General features: G+C 40.7%; 1 protein-coding gene across 1 annotated transcript in view; it reads right to left on the bottom strand.

Annotated features, from left to right (window-relative positions):
• Positions 1–10,950, bottom strand: part of LOC118834848 (transcription factor E2F5) — a 36,707-nt gene extending 25,757 nt beyond the window's left edge. Inside the window, exon 1 of the mRNA XM_036742287.1 lies at positions 10,738–10,950. Within this exon, the coding sequence (XP_036598182.1) occupies positions 10,738–10,950 (213 nt within the window). The remainder of the gene's footprint in view (positions 1–10,737) is intronic.
• Between the last annotated feature and the right edge of the window lie 10,871 nt (positions 10,951–21,821).

Raw genomic sequence — 21,821 nt, 5'->3', positions numbered from 1 at the left:
AGGAGGATCTGAGTTCAAATCCTGCCTCAGAGACTTGACATACTTACTAGCTATGTGACATTGGGCAAGTCACTTAACCCCAATTGCCCTGCCTTCCCCCCTCAAAAAAAAATACACATGTCATCCCCAAATATAATTATTTATCCAAACACATGATATTTATTTTTTAAAGTCCATAACCCGATGAAATGCTCTTCATTTTGACAATGACTCTCATCTGATCCTCACAATAACCCTGGAAATAGGTGTTATTATCCCCATTTTAAAGAAGAGGAAATTAAGTCAGACCAAGGTTAAGTGATTTGCCCAGGGTCACCACATACATGGTGGGATTCAAATTAAGGTCTTCTACACTCCAAGACCCACCAAGACCCACACTTTCTTTACTGGGCCAAACAACTGTCCTAGCTATCTTCCTCCAGCTACCTAGATCTGGTTGGGAGGAAAGAGTTCTTAAAACTTAATACAACAATAAAATTCTTACTTACCACATCTTGGGGAACCTTCAGCCTCAATGCCACATGTGGCCCTCTAGGTCCTAAAGTGCGGCCCTCTGACTGAATCCAAACTTCACAAAACAAATCCTCTTTAAAAAAGGATTTGTTGTGTAAAACTTGGCCTCAAAGTCCAAGTATTCTCACAATGTTGGAAGAAAGTGAGGAGAGCCACTAGCATGTTGGGTGGAGGATCCACTATAGATATGAGCAGGCTACAACAAATAACCAAAGAGGAACTTCAAAGAATGTGACCCAAGATGTCATGAAGCAACTGAATGAAAGGAAGAGAAGATGGATTGTCACCTGGCCAAAGTGAGAGATGAAAGATTGATAACTAGACTTCTCCACTGGTATTCTCACAATGTTGGGAGAAAGTGAGGAGAGCCACTAGCATGTTGGGTGGAGCATCCACTGTGCAAAAAGTTTTGGAAGAACATGAATGACTATTGTATAAGGTGAGCATGCATGAATGGGTTTCTACCTCCACCACTGAAGAACTTTGTGAGAAATCTGGGAGAATACCAGTGGAGCACTCTAGCTGTCCAAAAGAAAGGAATAAGCATTGGCAATGAAGAAGCAAAACTATCTCTAGTGGCTGCTGCTATGATTTCATGTCTAGAGAATATAAGATGCTCAATAAATGACCTTTATCAAGGTGAGAGTGCTATAAGATACTTCCCCCACCCCATATAGCATTTTTATATGCCAACAGTAAAATCAGGAAAAACTGAGAAGTACCAGATGAAAAATATATCAAATACTTTTGTGTTAACTTACTGGAACAGGCTTATATATTAAGACATGAAAGCCCTGTATATTAAGACAACTTTAGAAAAATTTTGACAGAAATTAAGGAAGAACTCAACAGAGCAACAGCCTACATAATGGTGATAAAACCATATAGTAAAAATGTCTATCCTTTTCAAATTATATTATCAATTTAAAAGAATGTTAGTCAAGATATCAGTGGGCTACTTTACAGAATGAAAATGAATAAAAATCATATAAAATATGGCTAAATATATCAAGAGGTACTATGAAAAAAATTGGTGAGAAATTCACACTGTCAGAGCTTAAACACTAACATTTCTAAGACTAGTTTGATATGTTCAAGAGTTATCCCTTCATCTCACCACCCTTTTTTCTGATCATATATTTCTTTAATGATATCCTTTATATCAATTCTGCATAATTCCTTAGTATAATGTGTTTTAAGTCTGTTCATGTCCACCACAAACCTCACCACCACCTTTATAGCAATATTCAACTTAAATTATTTGGAGGCTATATTATTCTATTGTATCTGTAAAAGAATATTGGTGTTTAAAAAATGAATTTGTCTCAGAGAGAGGCTTGTGGTCATAAATGACTTTTGCAGGTTTTCTGGGATCACAAACACAATGATATAGTTGGGATTCCTCCCAGTACATCTTTAAAGATGCTTCAAAAATTAAGTTTTGGAAACTGCAAATGGTTAGTATGAACAACAGGAATTAAGAAGGCAATTATACTTAACCCAGGGCCTTGTAAAACTTATTTGTATCTCAGGGGAAAGAAAAATGGAACATACAATCAGGGTTCTTTGTGACTTATTAGAAATAAAACAAAAAACCTGGTAAGCATCTGAATGACATGCAAACACTATACTTTTAAATATTCCTGGGAGAAATACATTTCCAATGAACTCTTTTTTTTCCCCTTGCCCCTTCTTAAACTAGAGAACTAAAAATTTTTTTAAAAAATAAATTTTTACATTTTTGGAAATAAAAATCCAAGTATTGGTCTCACAGGCTCTCTCACTAAGATGGTCTCCAGGTTCTCTCTCTCAAGCTCTATCCTTTTTCCCATTCATATTACTAGACCTTCATTACCTTTACCTGAATAGTCTCTTCTTTGGGGCAGTGTAAAGTCAATCAGTGAATGGAAAGATCTTCCCCACCCATTTGAGTGGGCTTCTGGGGCGGAGCTCTCAGGGTCCTGGGGGGAGTGGCTAGGACTGGAGCCAATGGAAGCCCGTGTGGGAGGGTTGGAACAGAGCTAAGAGGCAGTTGGTAAGAGCAATTAAGAACTGAAGGAGAGAGGAAGCAGCCAGCTAGCTGGAACACAGCTTGGAGACTGCGGTGGAAGCAGCAGCAGCGCCAGGCGCTACAAAAAAGCAGGACTGACCCTCATGGACAAGGGAGAGTGCTGAGCAGGGGCTTGAGGCCAGTGGGTGGTCTTTTTGCTGGAGGGCCCAGGCATTGGGGGTGGGAGAGGGGAGGGGAAACACCAGTATGGTTTGGCTTGCTGCCATAATGTTCTTCTGTGGCCTCCTGGTCACTATGTGAGATGGGCATACTGGTTTTGGAAGGTTCTTGCCAGGATGTCAAATTGGGGACACTGGTCCGTGGGTCTGCTACTTTTGAGTTTCAATAAATGCTTTAACTCCTCTGCCTTCTACTTAGAGAATTCCTTACATCCTGCTATTCTGGACCATTCAGGCATATTCATGGTTATCTTTGAAGTCAAGAATTATGCCTTAATGATATATGCAGCTAGATGGTGCAATGGATAGAATATTGGGCCTGGAGTCAGAAAGACTCCTCTGCATGAGTTCAAATCTGGCTGCAGACACTTACTAGCTGTGTGACCCTGGGCAGGTCATTTAACTCTTTGCCTCAGTTTCCTCATCTGTAAAATGAGCTGGAGAAGGAAATTGCAAACCACTCTAGTATCTCTGCCAAGAAAACCCCAATTTGGGTCACAGAGTCAAACACAACTAATCAACTAAACAACAAGAATGATCTCTTCTTGAGTCTCCCAAAATGGCACTGATACAGACTGGCAAAATGGAAAGAGGACTGAATTTAGAGTAAAAAGACCAATGTTTGGTTAGCATCTTCTTCCAGTCATCTTATACCCTACTGCTAACTTGGGTTTTCTTGTACTTCTTGGATGAGCTCTTTACTTCACTGCTCAAAAACTTTCCATGGTTCTGTATTGCCATGCTGAATGAACACCAAACTGTCAAGCCTCAATGTAGACTTTCATAGTTTGGCTCTAGTCTAATTCTTCAGCCTTATCTCACATTATTCCTACTTGAGGTCTACACTGCAGTGAAACCAGATTCTCTTTTTCCCAAATATATCCCATGTTTTCACACCTTTGCTGATGCTGTTCCCAATGCCTGGAGTGCCCTCTCCCCAACAACCTCCTATTTGTTGACTTCCTACCCATTTTCCAAAATTCAGTTCATGAAACTTTCCCTTACTTCCCTCCCTAAACTGTAAGTGATCACTTCCTCATTTCACCTTGTGCTGTTTTGTACTCATTGTATGCCTTCACTATACCATATTTTGTGTTATATTCATCTGTATACAAGTATTATCTCTCCCTGCTATACTGGAATGAGGGCAGGGATCACATATTACAATCAGTTCTCAACATATGAGTGTTTTGACTTTTGCAGCTTTAAGTATTCACGTGATTTTATTAGTAACCTCATTTTCACTTTTGTGTTGGCAAAAGCAGTAAAGAAAAAGATGAGAAGTATGATTTTTATAAGTTTGTGGAGTGGCTAGTATCCTCCTAGATAGTCACTGGTCTTGTTCACCCTGTCATCGTAGAGTAAAAAGTTCCTCATGTGTTCACTGCATATTTTCATTGTTTGCCTTTAAAATTCAAGTTTTGTGTTGCAATTATGCCCCCAAAGCATAGTACAACTCCTTTGGGCTCTAAGGTGATGTTGAGACCTTGCCTGTCTCAGTTTTCTGACAGCAGCCACTACAACTCCCAGCAACCTCTCTCTCTTGATTTTCAGAGGGCAGCCAAGGACGCAGAGAAGTGTACAGTGGTATGGTATACAATACAACACTCTCACACACACATTGGAATCTGACTCATTGGAAGGTAAGAGTTAAGTTAAAAAATATTTTAGTTTTAAGAATTTTATATGCTGTACAGTATTTATGGTACTGTAGATTTCAAGTCATAAAAAGTGAAAATTATCTGCAATTTTAAAGATTGAGATGTTAGCACAAAGAGTCACAGAGTTCTAGGGAATGTTTTCCATGTTACCAATTTTATCATGTGTACTTCATTTTATAGATTATTTCATGGTTATTGTGTTAGGAAAAGTGCACATTATTAGAATTAATGTTTTGTAATAAAGAATTGTATGCAGAAATATGTATTTTCAGCAATCTCTAGCAAAAGATTAGTTTTTGGTGGTCACAGGTTCCCAGGTTTAAAGTATCAACATTTGTGTTTTTGAGTTTTGCACATTTTTCTAGGAATGTTACCCAGTGAAAGTTGAGGACTGACCTTATCTTTGTATCTCTTACAGGGTCTAGCACACTGAATTATAGCAAGCAGTAAATGTTTATAAAATGAATGAATGAGCATTTTGTCAGGAGCTTAATTATATTAAAGTATTATAGGAATAGCATGGATGAGATTAAGTCTGTTGAAACAAGAACTAAATGAATGCTTTTGTTAAATCTGCATGAAAAGCATAGATTAAAGACAAAATGCATTACAAAAGAACTGCCAAATATCATACCACTATGAAGGTCTGAAAACAAAGGAGAATGATTATAAGGGAAGAAAATACCAACAGAATTCTTTTTGTCCGAAGATAAATGGAAAAGGCCTCTTGAGAAAAGATGTTGAGCCCAACTCTTTAGGTGTTCCAAAGTGGGGATGTACATCCCAAGTACAGAACACAAATATTATTTGTTTTTTAAGCCTTTAAACCCATAGGAGACTGGGATGAAGATAAGCTATCAAACACACATCTATCAAGCACTACAAGCCAGCACTGGGGATATCAGGACAAAACTGAAAGAGCCTCTTGCCCTCCAGGAGTTCGCAATTTAGCCAAAAGAAACATGTACATATATACATATAACAAAGAGAACTGGCCTACATGGACCATCTCATGTACCAGGAACTCCTCTAGAAACTTTTGGTGATGCCATAAACATATATAATGGTCTCCTGGTGTTTCTCCTGCTCCAGTGGCAGGGAGGACAGAGTGCCACAACAGTTGAAACAAAAGTTCTGGCTGGCACCCAATTTTTCCCTTTAGGATCATGTAACTCTTGAGACTTAAGAGGAGGGAGTGGGGAAAGAATGGCCCTTCTTCATCCTGACACTCATGAAACACCTATGGCAAGAAGAAAAGGCTGTCTTTTGTTTTTTCCTGATCTTAAGCAGTGCATTTGTCCCAAGACAGACATTTTAAGGGTTGATGATGACCTTGTGAGTTCAAGAAGTGTAGAGTCCAGATGAGTGGAGCTGGCTGGTAGCAGGGCAAGCTTCTGTATCAAAGGTGACAGTCAATGACAAGAGGATTGGTCCAAGACTAGCCATTTTACCAGCAAACATGTTCCAGTTGTTTGGACAGTGCAGACGTGAGGTCAGATGTGAAATACTTGATCAGCAGTTCTGCACACTGTTTTATGTTTGATGAAGTTTAAGTGTCAAATCTCCCAACAGTATTAACAAGACGCTAAATCCTGTTTAAATAATTTTCTTAATGCATTTTGTGAGCCTTTTATGTTCAGCATTTCTTTTTTGTATAGGAATAAAATATCTGTTCTATACCTGATTCATATTGAATAAAAATACTTTCTATGCACTCCAAGAGTAGCAAATAGTGCAAAAGACAAAAAGACAGGAGATGAATGCAGCACTTTCTTCCTTTGTTTTATAACAGAGAATAGCTGTAAATACCTGTTATGAAAGATTACGGGTTTTTTGGAGTAATTTATTTATCTTTCCCCTAAAAAAAGGGAGATATCAAGAAAGGTAGCTACTGTACAGAAGCATGTTAAGGCCTCATTTTTAGTGCAACTGAGACTATTAAGAAATAAATATTTCTCTAACTATGCAGTGGATATCACAGCACCTGGAATCAGGAAGAACCTGAGTTCAATTTTGACTTCAGACACTCACTAGCTGTGTCTCTGGGCAAGTCACTTAACCCTGTTTGCCTTTTCCTCCTCTATAAAATGAGCTGGAAAAGGAAAAAGCACAGGCACAGTATCTGTGCCAAGAAATCCCCAAAAGGGATCATGAAGGGTCAAACATGCCTGAACAAAAAAGAGCTTTTCAGATCTACCTGAATAAAGGCAATCATAACAGCACTTAAACTTCTTGTAGATAAGTTACCTAAAATGCTAATTCACTGTTCTGAAACTCATAAACATATTTTACATGGTTTAAAACATTTGTCTGAGTTTTCCTACATTGGCTTTCCTAGTCTTAATACCTTCCTGTGTCTAAAAAACTTTAAGAATACATCAAGGGAATTGCTGACCTTTTTGTAATTTAAAAAATATTGACTGAATGATGCTTCAGTTTCTAAGGACTTGTGATTTCCTCATTATGAGTATTCCACCATTTTATATCAAAATCCCCTTAAACTAATGTTTGTGAGTTTGTGGCCAAAAAAGAAAATCAAACCCAACCCACTTTTTGACAACTATTCTCTTTGATAAAAAGAAGGTTTCTATTTTGGGAGTGGTGAGTCTAGAAAACATTTCTTAAAAATAAACAAAAGAAACCACAACAAAGGGCAAGTATCCTAACACCCCGCCCCACCCTCCAGCTCTAAAGAATGTCTAGCTGTGGAATTAAAACTCAGGTTTCCTGAGTTCATGTTATGCAAAACTGTCTCTCTGCAATCAAAACTGCTGGCAGCTGAAAGGGCAACTGGGACACAGGTGGGTAAAGGTAGGCTGCAACATATCAATGACATCTTACCCAAAAAGTAGCATAAGACACCATCCATCACACTTACGAACAGAAAGGGAGATCAGATCAGATCAGTCATGTAGAAAGCAAGCTAAAGAGATAGAAAGCAGCATTATACTAGCAACCTCCAATGGAGGCTTTATGGAAGGACACGGACAGGAAGACACAGGACAAAAAGGTATGGTTGGTTTGTAATCTGCACTAGGGGGTCAGATCCAAGTGATAATAGCTTACATTTGTTTAAGGCTTACAAAAAAATAAATGCCATCCCTCACAGACCTCTCCAAACCATGCTGCCTGCATTCTGGCCACGTGGACCTTCTCCCACTGGAGGCTTGCACTCTGGGAGCTTTCTTCTTACCTGGCCCTGATCGAGGTGCTTCACTTCACTCCCTCTTGCCACAGCAGTACCCTTCCCCCTTTACTTCTCCTTTTATGAGTTGTTTCCCCATCCCCATGAAAATATAAGCTCCTAGAGAGCAGGGGCTATTTTGCTTATATTTATAATTCCAGAGCTTAGAAGAGTGCTTGTCATATAGTAAGCATTTAATAAACACATTATCTCCGTAATGCCTCACAATACCACCAAGGTAGATTATTCTCCTCATCTTATTGATGAAGACGCTGAAGCTGAGAAAAGTTAAATGACTTGCCACAGACATACGAGCTAGTGAGTGTCTCACGCAGGGATGGAACCCTGGGCTTCCTGATAGCATTTAAAAATTAAACATGTCATATATCACAACTTGAGTCATTACCTCATCTGGACAGGAGTGTACTAACAGGAACAGAGTAATTTTCTGTTACAGAAAAATAGTATAACAGAGACTAATTTTTCTGCAACTACTTCCTATCCTAATTGTAAAATTTAGAACTATATTGTAGAATAGCTTGATTCGGTTAAGCAATGCCCTCAATTGTATTATTTTAGTGTAGAGAGAAATTGGAATATTACAATAGAAGACTTTTTATTCTTCCACAATTATACATTATGATTACTATAAATGTAAAATCTGTATGCTATGTCTTATACAGTCACTACAATTTTCAGTCAAGATTAGAGCTGGAATTTAACAAAATAATCCATTTTTGTAGCTCAATGCTGTCGTTTTGATACTTGTTTGCCAAGTAGTTCAATGAACAGCATTTGTTACTTTGTTTCTGTAATATAAGGATATTGAAATTCTTAGGTCATAGCAGTTGCAGCACCTCATACTATTTAAATGAATGGGCTACAAAGGATCTAGGTAAAAATTATAATTCCATTAAATATATATGTATATATATATATATATATTTTTAAATGACAAGTGGTATGATACAATGGACCTAATTTATACTAGGGCCAGAACCATACTCAACATCTCTTTTAGTCTGAAATAACAGAAGGAGAGGAATGTCTAAAAACTTAAATTTATATACAGGAGAAAAAAAAGGATAAGCCCACATTGGTTAATAAAGTGATTAACAAAAATACCTAATAAAAGTAGGAGTTCTCTTGTTAATTGACTCAGATAGTTCTTGCTGGAACATATGTCAAAATCTCTGTGCTTTCAGGGAAATTCCCACTACTAGTGAAAACAATGTTTATGTGAAACACCAAACGCTAGACACAATTTCGTAACTTTTGTATTAGTAACTTTTTAAAGTTACTTTTTGAATCGCCAATGATTATCACAGTCTCAGGCAAATAGACGATTAATAGATGTTTCTTGATTGATTGAAATAGTAAGCTAAAATTCCCAAGTCAAACAGCAAGAATGTAATGTCACTTTATACTTTACTGAATGAGTAAATACTGAAAGAGAACTTTGCTATTCCCATAGAGGAGTTTCTATAATTTTAACGGCAATTCCTAACCATGGTTTTGCAACCTCCCAGAGTGTCTCTTAATATTTCAAGAGGTGTGGTGCAAGCCAAGGCAAAAATCAAATTAAGTTCACTAAGTTAAAAGCAAAATTTATGCTATAGAGCAATACCTTTGGGAAGGCAACGTGTACTGAAGTCCAAATAAAATTCGTTTGCAAAAAGATTAGGAAACAGAAAATTCAAGTACAAGGCAAATTCAGCGGCGGCTGTTGCACAGACGAGTGTATGCACATTGTTTACATAAAATTAATGCAATTTATGTTGATGAATAAGCACACACATACGAACTTTCTGAAGACCTTACTAGAAAGACTGGATCTCAAACTTCTATTGTCTCTATTATCACAAAACAATTTGGGCTCTCCAGACCAACTGTTGCTTTACTTCCATCCTGTTTAAAATTTCCAGAGATCACCCGGCAACATTTTCAAGTCTGTTAAGCTTATGGTGGTGAGTCCCAAAGTGTTGCAACAAGTGGAATTTGAAAAAGCCAGCAACCGGGCGGCTCACCTCTTTCAGTTATCATTATGTTAGGTGAACGGTAAAACTGGACTCTCGAGCACCTGGAATCAAAGTCGCTAAGAACAGTCCCCTCCCCACCCCCTGCTTGGTCTTCTTCTTAGTGCTCTGACTGGCTGAACTTCAAGCAAATAACTTCGGTCTTCCTAAAGTTCCAACGGGCTATGGCATTCTTCCAAGTCATGGCTGGAGGGTTTCGATAATTGGGATTTTGTTTTTATGGCAAGCAGTAGGGGAAGGCAAGAGAATTCGTCTTATGCATTGCCTATTTATGTACGGGCTACTTTCATTTCCTTGCATAACTTTCCAACTAAAAGGTGGAGAGATGCTAAATTTCTGAATTCCATTTCTCTCACAGACCCCTCGCATCCTCAAAGGGATTTCTCCATCCTAACTCCCTCAGGGTGAAAAACAAAACGGAAAGCTAGGGAAGGCTTCGCTGCCCGGTTCCTTGTCCCAGGACAAAGGAGGGAGAAGTAAGGTCTGCGTCCGGCATGAACCTCTGAACACTAAAGTTGTTGAGCTCTGTTGTCTTAACCAAAAAAAGCCCTAGTCTGGGCGGCAGAGTCGAGAAAAGCCCTCATCCCCTCCATCCCCGTCCCCTCTTTCTTCCCATCCAGCGGAAAAACCGGGCTCACCCTGCATCACACAGGAATAAGTGCCCAAGGAGACTCACAGGAGGAACCTGCGGCTAGGTAGGAGCCTCAAATCATTTGTAAATCCCGGAATAAGACCGGGAGGTGACCCTCAGCCCCTCCCCCCAGGCGCGCGCCCAGGCAGGAGGGAGGGCGGCGAGCTGGGGCTGCGGGTTCCAGCCTCCGGCTCGCCTCCAGCTCTAGCCCTACAAAGGGCCGGCTCCGGGCGCCGGCCGCGCAGCCCGGCATAAGGAACCGGCCGTCAGGCGGCCAAAGGATGCAGGCGGGGGGAAAGGGAGGTGTCCAGAGCCCTCGGAACAACGTGCTGGCAGCAGCAGCAAGCACCATCTCCAGGGCCTCGGGGTCCCCCCTTCCCCCGCGGCCGGGGCGGCGAGGCCTAAACCGCGCGCCTGCGCGAGTCCTCCGCCCGTCTCCCGTCCGAAGGATGCCCGGGCTCCCGGCCCCCGCGCAGCTCTTACCGCCTTGAGATCCAGGACCCCGTCCTTGGCCTCCTGCAGCAGCGACACGAACTTGGTGGTGAGCAGCCCCAGGCTCTTCTCGTGGCGGCTGCTGCCCCCGCTCCCGCCGCCACCGCTCCCGCCGCCTGGGGGCGCTGCCGGCGGCTGCGGGGGCTGCCCCTGGCCCGGCGGCGGCTGCTGGCCGGAGCTCCCCGGCTCCGCCGCCGCCGCCATGCCGCCCACCGCCGCCTCGGGGCTCAGAGCCCAAGCCCTCAGCCCGGCGCCCGGCCCCGCGCGCCCGCGGAGCGCAGGTGCCCCGAGCGGCGCCCCCACAGCGTGATCGCCCCTGGCCTGACCCCGCCGCGCTCCTACAGCTAAAACGCTTGGGCTCCGGGGCTAGGGGCGAGCGAGGGAAGAAGAGGGGAGCCGCGGGGTGGAGAAAGCAGTTTAAATGGCAGGAAGTGACGCCAAAGCCCGCCGTTGCCCGGAGACGCTTTTTTTTTTTCCCTTCAAGATTGAGTGAGTGGCGAGATAGAGGGTAGATGCTGGAAGGGATGAAGGTGCCGGCGTGAATGGCTTCCTAGAAGAGCGCGATTAATTATTTCCCATCCACACCTTGTCTGTTCTCCTGTGCCTCCGATCATGATCAATGGGGTAAACAAAGATTAGGAAGGACAAGGGCAGGGGGAGAAGCAAAGTTTGTGTCCCGCACGAACATCTGAACGCTAAAATTGTTATCTTAACCAAAAAAAGCCCTAGAACACCTGTCTTACCTGGGCAGATTTCTATTGTTCATGCCCAGTATTTTGTTCAATTTTAGAGAAGCCTTCATATAACCTGTCTATAGGAATTAGGACACATAACTATAAAGAATTGGAATGCACAAGGAATAAAGTCAGACAATTTTAGTACTGAAAGGAATCCTATGAATGATCTAGTCTAATTCCTCTATAAATTAATCAACCAAAAAGCATTTATTCAGTGCCTACTATGCTCCAGGCGTTGTACTAGGGACCCTGGGGAGACAAATACAAAGAGTAAAACAATCCCTACTTTCAACTCCACCTCCACCCCCAGGTGTTCTGATAGGCGATTTTCTTTCTAGGATATTGGAAACGCTTTGTGTTTTGAAACTTGGAAAGCTCTGGGATTTAAAGCGTATGGGTGGAAATCGCTTTCCACTTTAGTACGTGGTTACAAAAATGTTTATGTCTTCCTACTTAAAAAAAACAAAACAAAACCACAAACCTTTCCTTGACCCTTTCACCAGATCTAGTTCCTACTCCTTTGCTGCGACTAAAATAATTTTTTAAGGTTGTCTTGTTTTTACATCAAAATCATATCCACATATGCTCCTTTCTCTTCACCTCCACAGTGAAACTTCTCTTATAACAACGAAGTAAAAACAGTAAAGCAAAACTAAATAACATAATGGGAAACATCTGATTATAAGAAAGATTCCACAGTCATAGTTTTTCCTCTTTCTAAGAAAAGAACAGATATTTTTATTTCTTCATTTCTTCTCTGGGGTTGAACCTGGACACTACAATTACACGTCGTTCTGCTTTATTGTTTTTCATGCACATTGCTGTAGTGGCTAAGTATTTTGTTTTCCTAGATCTGCTTACTTTACTTGCATCAATTCATGCAAGTCTCAAGTTTCTCTGAATTCTACTTCATTGTTTCTTAGGGCAAAATAAGATTAAGTTACTTAAATGTGCCACAATTTGTTTAGTCATTCCTCAATTGATGGGCAGCCAGCCACTGTTTTGAAGTTTGAAAAGTCATTACTAAGTTCCTTGACAAACTTATTTCCAAATGCTTCCATTTCCATGTTATCCTTTCCTTTCTCCTCGGCCTTTGCAATCTGGCTTCTGCCCCCACCACTGAACTGAGCCTGTTCTCTCAAAGGTCACCAATAGCCAATTAATCACCAAGGCTGTTTTTTTGTTTTGCCTTGTTTTGAGTTTTCATCCTCTTTCTCTGTAGTTTTTGATAGTTGACCACCCTCTCCTACTGGATGTTTTCCACCCTTGGCATCAAATATATCATATTTTCCTGGTTCTCTTACACAATTACTTCTTTTTCCTTTGCTGGTTCTTCCTCAGTCCTTCCTATGCCTTTAACTGGCTGTTCCCTAAGGTTCTGTAAGCTCCCTCTCCCTCCTCCTCTCCCTTCCCCTTTCTCTCTCCCTCTTCCTCTCCCTGTCTCCATATGCATGCATGCATGTATACATGTATGTATGTATGTATTGTATATGTATATACTTTCTCCCTTGGCAATCTCCTTCACACCTTTGTCCCTTTTGCAGATTAACTCTCAAATACTGTATCTCTGGGGCTCCAGATACACCTTCTAACTATAGATCAATCTTATTATCTTAATCCCTAAAACTGCTCTTCCTTCTGATTTCACTATTTCTGTCAGTAACAACACCTCATCCATTTTTCCAAGTACCTTTGAGGCAATATGGTATAGGAGAAAATGGTGGCTCTAGGGTCAGAAGACCTGGGTTCTAACCACAACTCTGAGATTTAATACTTGTGTGAACCTTGGGTGAGTCATTTAACCTTTTTGGCCTCAGTTTCTTAATCTATAAAATGAGAGGGTTGGATTAGATGCCTTCTGAAATCCCTTCCAGTGGTAGATCTATGATTCCATAATATATGTAGTATTAGAGGAAAGGATATTGTTCTTGGAGTCAGCAGATTTGAATCCTGGGTCTATCACTAATGATGTTACTGAGCAAACCTCAGCCTTTCTGAGGTTGTTTCATCTGTAGAATGGGGATCATAATACTTTTGGAAGCAAAGTATATTTTAAACTTTAATGTGCTACATAAACATGAGCTATTATTCCATCTTACTACTATTAGGATCTTCCACCCATCCCCTCCCCTCTATTTCCATTAACCTAATAGATTATTGTTATATCCTCCTAACAAGTCTTCTTGCTTCCTTCCATCTCTTCTTGTTCTGATCCATACTTCATGATTCAGCTAGAATAATCTTCCTGGGGCACACTGTCATGACATTTAGCTGTTCATAAACTTCAGGGACTCCCTATTGCTTCCAGAGTGAACAAACTCTTTTGCTTGACATTCAAGGTTCTCCACAATGTGGCACCACACTACCTTTCCAACTTTATCACATGTTAGTGCCTAGCATACTCATTGGTATATAGTAGGCATTTAATAAATGCTTACTTGATATTACTTTCTTCCATGCGCTCTATCCAATACCCAGTGGATTACTCTGTTCTAAGATTCTTTCCCCATATCCTTGCTTCTAAAGTTTATATTGAGGGGCAGCTAGGTGGCACAGTGAGTAGAGCACTGGCCCTGGAGTCAGGAGGACCTGAGTTCAAATTTGGCCTCAGACACTTGACACATGTACTAGCTGTGTGACCTTGGGTAAAGTCACTTAACCCCGACTGCCCTGCCCCCCCAAAAATAAAGTTTATATTGCTCCAGTACTATCTCCCTTACTCCTCCCTCTTCAACACAGCCTTTTCTGGTTCACCTCAGTAACAACTTTTCCTTTTTGATGTAATCATCATTATTGTTGGGTATCTATTTCCTTAATAAGTGCAGTGAAGACCTCTTGGAGGGGAATTCTACTTCATCCTTAGGCAGCCTATTTCATTTTTGGAGAATCTAATTGTTAGAAAAACTGTCCTTATGTTAAGCCTAATTATTAAGCCTATGTTGCCTCTTTGCAATTTCTTCTCTGGGGCCAAGGAGGAGAAGCCTAATACCTCTTCTTTGTGACAGTCCTTCAAGAATTTAGACAACTGATATTTGCCCCCTAAATGTTATCTTCTCTAGGCTACACATCCCCAATGTGTTAGAGTCTGCTAAGAAATACTCTCCATTCCCTTCACCATCTGTTCATCCTCCCCTGAATCCTCTTCAGTTTGAGTTAGGAGCAAGTGATTCAGAAGTTAATACAATACTCCGTTGAGTACAGTGGAACTATCATATCCTAAATATTAGACAGCATTCCTCTTCATGCAGCCTAAGATCACATTAGGTTTTTTTTTGATAATCATGTGACACTTGCCTTGTATTGAGCTTGTAGGCCACTAGAATTTTAAGATCTTTGGTAAATTGCAAGGATTGCCTGAAGAAGCTTTGCTTCTAAAAGTGGCAATAGGAAAAAAAAAGCCCCACTCAAAGTATAAATCAAAACAATCACTAGTTGTAGAGAGATACACAAAAGTTCTAAGAGAAATGTTGGAGTGACTGGAGTCAGGTAGGATTATGATGAAAAGGCTTCATGGACAAAGCCATTTTTCAACAGCACCTTGAAGGAAGGAATGTGGTTTGGCATAGTAAAGGGGAAGTGTGAGAAATGGCATTTGTGATATATGATTTCAAGTAGGAGCAGGTGATTTAAAATCTGGGAAGTAAACAGATTTTTTTTCTTAGAGTTAAGACCACAAGTCCAATAAAAGATGGTGGCACCTAGGTAAAGAGGAACACAGTTAAGGCTTGAAACTAATAATTAGGAGTTTTAATTTTATCATTGAAGCAATTGAGAGCCTTTAGGGTACTATGAGGAGTAACATAAACCAAACAATATTTAAAGAAAGTTGTTCTTCACTCTATTTGGTGTACTAGGTGGGCAAGTCCAGTAAGAACTGACATAATCCTTTTTGATATATAGTGATTAGAGGACAAATGAAGAATTAAAGCTGATGAAAAACTCAACTGTTATTCCTTTAAGTCAGTTAGTGAGTAAATATTAAGTGCCTTCTATGTGCCAGGTACTGTGCTAAGTGTAGGGGATACAAGAAGAGGCAAAAGAGTCCCTGCCCTCAAGAAGCTCACAATCTAATATGAGAGAGAAGAAACAACCAAACATTACATAGGAAATAATTAAAAGAGAGAAGGCACTAGAATTAAGAAGGGTTGGGAAAGGCTTCCTGTAGAAGATGGGATTTTAGTTGAGGCTTAAAGGAAGCCAGGGAAGCCAGTTAGGCAAAGATGAGGAGGGAGTGCATGCCAAGCATGGAGGCATGAATTTCCAGAGAAAATACCTGGTGTTAAGAGAAGGGGAGTGTCTTATTTGCAGAACAATAAGGAGGCCACTGGCACTGGAAAGAAGAGTATGTATTTGAGAGTAGGTGCAAGAAGACTAGAAAGGTAGGAGGGAGCTAGGTTATTAAGGGCTTTGAACACAAAACAGGGAATTATAAGAGACTGTGGAAGATGAATTCAGATTAAAATGTTTAATGTTGGCAGCAGAACACCTAAATGAAAATGCTCAGCTAGAGCTGTCAATAAAGAACTGGGGGTGGACCACATATGGGTGGCAAACTCTGTATGATTGCTGAAAGAACAGGAAGTCACAGATAAAAGCAGATGATATAGCTGCAAGTAATGGAGAAAAGAATATTAGTAATCAACCAAGTAATTATTAAATGACTACTATGTGCTGGAAATACAAAGTAAAAAAAAAAGATAGTCTCTGCCCTCAAGTAACTTACATTCTATTGGAGAGGGGGATGTATAAATATTTACAGATAAATATAGTTGTCTTTTTTTCAGTTGTATTTGATTCTCTGTGACCCCATTTGGAGTTTTCTTGGCAGAGATATTGGAGTAGTTTGTCAATTCCTTCTCCAGCTCATTTTACAGATGAAGAACAGAGGCAAAGAAGGTTAAGTGACTTACCCAGGATCACACAGCTAGTGAGGTCAGATTTGAACTCAGGAAGATGAGTCTTCTTTATTTTCCCTTTAATTTATAGTTGAATTTTTTTTTTAATTTATTTTATTCCATAACAAGTTTAGTTGATTTTGATCTTGGCTTTAAGAAGCTGATCGTCGGACTGAACACAGATAACTGACTTGAATATTACTCAGGAATCAGTCATTTACTATCAAGATATATTTTTTCATGATCATGTCCAGCGCCATCCAGTTCTTGTTGAAGAAAGTATTCATGGTATATAGGCATGAGGTTTCCTAGTAGTCTCTAAGTCTTTGGCCTCTTTCTTTAAAAAAAAAATAAATTTTTATTGATATCTTTTAACACCTGTATCTCTCTCTGTGTGTATCCTTCTATCTTTGCCCCTTCATAGCCTCCATTATAATGAATTATTTTTTTAAAGAAAAATCAGTAAAATCATCCAAAAAAACTAAGAATAATATGCAATATTTCACATCAGTGGATCCCTCACCTCAGAAAAAGAGTAAGGGGAGGTAGCTCCTCAGCCTGTAGCCTCTTTCATATTTTCCAATATATTTTTTCACTATCTTTCTCTAGTCCTACTTATGCATGTAAAACAAGTATTAAAAATATGTATTAATTTAAATTAAGAGTTTTTCATGAAATTTCTCTGTCTCCTGTCCAGATGTTGACACATAAGCCACACTTATCTTTTTTTCATATTTAATATTTTAGTTTTCAACATTGATTTCCACAAGATTTTGAGTTACAAATTTTCTCCCCATTTCTACCCTCCCCCCCCCACTCCAAGATGACATATATTCTGATCGCCCCATTCCCCAGTCAGCCCTCCCTTCTGTCACCCCACTCCCCATCCATCCCCTTCCCCCTTATGGGGCAAGATAGATTTCTATGCCCCATTCCCTATGTATCTTATTTCCCAGTTGCATGCAGAAAAAACTTTTTCTGAGCATCTGCTTTTAAAACTTTGAGTTCCAATTTCTCTCCCACCTTCCCTTCCCACTCACCCTCCCTAGGAAGGCAAGCAATTCAACATAGGCCACACGCACATGCAAAACACTTCCACAATAATCATATGTTGTGAAAGACTAACTATATTTCCCTCCATCCTATCCTGTCCCCCTTTATTCAGTTTTCTCCCTTGACCCTGTCCCTTTTCAAAAGTGTTTGCTTTTGATTACCTCCTCCCCCTATCTGCCCTCCCTTCTATCATCCCCCCTTTTTTATCCCCTTCCCCCTACTTTCCTGTGGGGTAAGATTCCCAAATGAGTGTCTATGTTATTTGCTCCTCAAGTCAAATCCTATGAGAGCAAGATTTACTCATTCCCCCTCAACTGCCCCCTCTTCCCTTCCAACACAACTGCTTTTCCTTGCTACTTTTATGTGAGACAATTTACCCCATTCTATCTCTTCCTTTCTCCATTTCCCAATATATTCCTCTCTCATCCCTTCATATTCAACTCACCCTGTGCCCTTTGTCTATATATGTGTATATTCTCTTCAACTACCCTAATACTGAGAAAGGTCTCATGAATTACACATATCATTTTTCCACGTAGGAATGTAAACAAAACAGTTCAACTTTAATAAGTCCCTTATGATTTCTCTTTCTTGTTTACCTTTTCATGTTCTCTTGATTCTTGTATTTGAAAGTCAAATTTTCTATTCAGCTCTGGTCTTTTCATTGAGAAAGCTTGAAAGTCCTCTATTTTATTGAAAATCCATGTTTTGCCTTGGAGCATTATACTCAGTTTTGCTGGGCAGGTGATTCTTGGTTTTAATCCTAGCTCCTTTGACCTCTGGAATATCATATTCTAAGCCCTTGGATCCCTTAATGTAGAAGCTGCTAGATCTTATGTTATCCTGATTGTGTTTCCACAATACTCAAATTGTTTCTTTCTGGCTGTTTGCAGTATTTTCTCCTTGACCTGGGAACTCTGAAATTTGGCAATAATATTCCTAGGAATTTTCTTTTGGGGATCTATTTGAGGAGGTGATCTGTGGATTCTTTCAATTTCTACTTTACCCTCTGGTTCTGAAATATCAGGGAAGCTTTCCTTGATAATTTCTTGAAAGATGATGTCTAGGGTCTTTTTTGATCATGGCTTTCAGGTAGTCCAATAATTTTTAAACTATCTCTCCTGGATCTATTCTCCAGGTCAGTGGTTTTTCCAATGAGATATTTCATATTGTCTTACATTTTTTCATTCCTTTGGTTCTGTTTTATAATATCTTGATTTCTCATAACGTCACTAGCTTCCACTTGCTCCAATCTAATTTTTAAGATGGTATTTTCTTCAGTGGTCTTTTGGACCTCTTTTTCCATTTGGCTAAATTCTGCCTTTCAAGGCATTCTTGTCCTCATTTGCTTTTTGAAGCTATTTTGACATTTGGGTTAGTCTATTTTTTAAGGTGTTATTTTCTTCAGTATTTTTGGGGGGTCTCCTTTAGCAAGTCATTGACTTGTTTTTTATGGTTTTCTTGCATCACTCTCATTTCTCTTCCCAATTTTTCCTCTACTTCTCTTACTTGCTTTTCCAAATCCTTTTTGAGCTCTTCCATGGCCTGAGACCAATTCATATTTTAATTAGAGGCTTTTGATGTAGGCTCTTTGACTTTGTTGACTTCTGCTGGCTGTATGTTTTGGTTTTCTTTGTCACCAAAAAACGATTCAATAGTCTGCATCCTTTTTTGCTGCCTGTTCATGTTTCCAGCCAACTACTTGACCCTTGAGCTTTTTGTCAGGGTATGACTGCTTGTAGAGAGTACTTTGTCCCAAGCTTTAGGGACTGTGCTGCTGTTTTCAGAGCTACTTCTACTCCACCGTTACCACAAGCTCTGCCACAGCAGCGCTCCTCCTTCCCCAAGAACCACCAACCAGGACCATGACCCAGATCCAAGCAGGGCAAAGTAAGAAAACCTGCCTCTGTGCCAGCAAAGTGCTCCTTGCCCTCTCACTCCCATTGGCCACTTGATTCCTCCCACCATGTGTGGCAGGGTCTCCAGAAGCAGCTACAGCTGGAGCTCTGGAAGCAGTTGCAGGAGCTTCCTGCTGCTACTGCCACCCCAGCACCACCTCTGCCACCCTGGGGCTGGGGCCAGACCACTCTCCCCCTGATCCAGCAATTTTCCCACTAACCTGCTCTGTGGTCTTTACAATTTGTGGGTTGAGAAGTTTGGTAACTGCCATAGCTCAATGATTCATGGCCCTCAGTCCTGCTCCAGCCGACTCCCATTCTGGTTGGTCCTGGTGCAGCCCATACTGGACTGTGCTCCACTCCTCTCCAGCACATGCGATAGACCCTTCCCAGCGACCATCCTGGCTGTCCTGGGCTGGAGACCTGCTTCCCTCTGATATTTCATGGGTTCTGCAGCTCTACAATTTGTTCACAGCCATTTTTTACAGGTGTTTGGAGGGATTTGGGGGAAGAGCTTAAACAAGTCCCTGCTTTACAGCCACCATCTTGGCTCCACCCCCAAGCCACAGTTCGAATGAGTCTTCTTGACTCCGGCCTGGCATTCTATCCACTGCACTACCTAGCTGTTCCAAGTCAGTATAGGATATGTGCAAAATAAGCAATGATTTTGAAAAGGGGCATTAACAAGGGAATCAGAAAAAGACTCTTGAAGGAGGTGCTGCTACCTGAGCTAAGAATCAGAAGGACAGGGAGAGAATTCTAGGCATAGGGACAGCTTAGACAAAGGTAGGGAGATGGGGGAATAAAATAGTGAACTCCTTTATCTTACAGATGAGTAAACTGAGCCCTCAAAACATCAAGAAGGTACCCAAGGTCACAAAGTCAGATAACTTTGGAAGTCTCTTGACCCTGTTGATCACTTGCTCCAGCATACTTTCACCTCTGATCTTTTGCAACACTGTTCTTTCCTGGTTCTCTTACTACTAGTCTGATGGCTCCTCCTGTTTCCTTCACTTAGACCATCATCTACACACTGCTTTCTAGTCTGTTCCAGGTTCTCTCCTCTCTAATACTCTTTCTCTTGGTAACATCAGTTCCCACAGATTTAGTCATCATCTCTATATTGTCTCTATCCTGAGCTCCATTTTTGGACATTTCAAATTGGATATTTTGGCATCTCAAACTCAACATGCCCCAAACAGAACTCATTATATTATTTTGTCCCCAAACCCATCAGTCTTGGAAATTCCTTCTGTGAAGGTATCACCATATTAATCACCCAAATTCAGATCATTTTCCATTCTTCATTCTCATTAATCTAGCATATCCAGTCATCTGTCAGAAACAACAAATCCTGTCATTTCTTCCTGAAGTGCTAGGTATTGTGGTGTATAGAGCACTGGACCTGGAGTCAGAAAGACCTGAGTTCAAATCCAGTCTCAGATGCTTACTAGCTATGACCCTGGGCAAGCCACTTTACCTGCCTGCCTCAGTTTCCTTATATGTAAAATGGGGATTATTGTGAGGTTATTGTGAGGATATCTATAAAGCATTTTGCAGACAAAATGCTGCAGAAATCCTGGATATCATTACTTCCACAATGTCTCTTTCTGTCTTCACTCACAGTTACCACCCTACCTCTGGCCCTCAACATCTCTTGCCTAGACTACTGAAGCAGATTCCTAATGGTTTCCCTATCTAAAGTTACTCTCTACTCCAATTCAATTTCTCTACAGCTGCCAGAGTTGTTCTGACAGGCCACAGGTCTGATCAGGTCACTACCCCAATGAGATAACCCCAGAGACTCCCTATTATTTCTGGGCTCAAGATTAGACACCTCTGGTTCTCTGGCACTGAGAGCCCTTAATACCCTGGCCCCAACTGACCTTTCCAGTCATTGCACATTATCCCAGACAAACTGACCTCACTGTTATCTGGAGGGTACATTCCCATTTCCAATTTCAGTGCCTTTGTACTGGCTATTATCTATACCTGGAATCTATTTCCTTCTCATCCGGTCTTGTAGAAAGCCCAATGTTCTTAAAGCTCAATTCAAGTGTCACCTCCATGAAGCCTGTCCCAATCCCCTGGCTGCTAGTGCCTCTCCCCATGCCAGTTACCTTGTATCTACTTTGTATATATACCTGTAAACAGAGGTACATGTTAATAGCTCTCCCACACCCCCGCTAAATTGTAGGCTTCTCAAGGGAACTGTCTCACCTTTGTTTTCATAGCCCGAGCACCTTGCACAGTGCCTAGCACATAGTACAGGAACTAAATCAATATTGATGGATTGACATGAGTCAGCTTTCCAGCCACTTTCAGTGTTTTGCTAAAAACATCAACCTAGTGATCCCTTGGTATAGTCTTAGCATTCAGTATGGAGTGGTGATAATGATTAAAAATACTGTTGCATTTACTTATACCTTTCCTCACATAGAAAAGCAACAAAATCCAGTTTTAAAAATACAATGTATATTTGGACACAACTT

The sequence above is a fragment of the Trichosurus vulpecula genome, chromosome 1, assembly GCF_011100635.1.
Source record: "Trichosurus vulpecula isolate mTriVul1 chromosome 1, mTriVul1.pri, whole genome shotgun sequence".
In the NCBI taxonomy this organism is placed as follows: Eukaryota; Metazoa; Chordata; class Mammalia; order Diprotodontia; family Phalangeridae; genus Trichosurus; species Trichosurus vulpecula.
The sequence above is the reverse complement of the archived record's forward strand: the minus strand, read 5'-3'. Positions and strand labels throughout refer to the sequence as shown.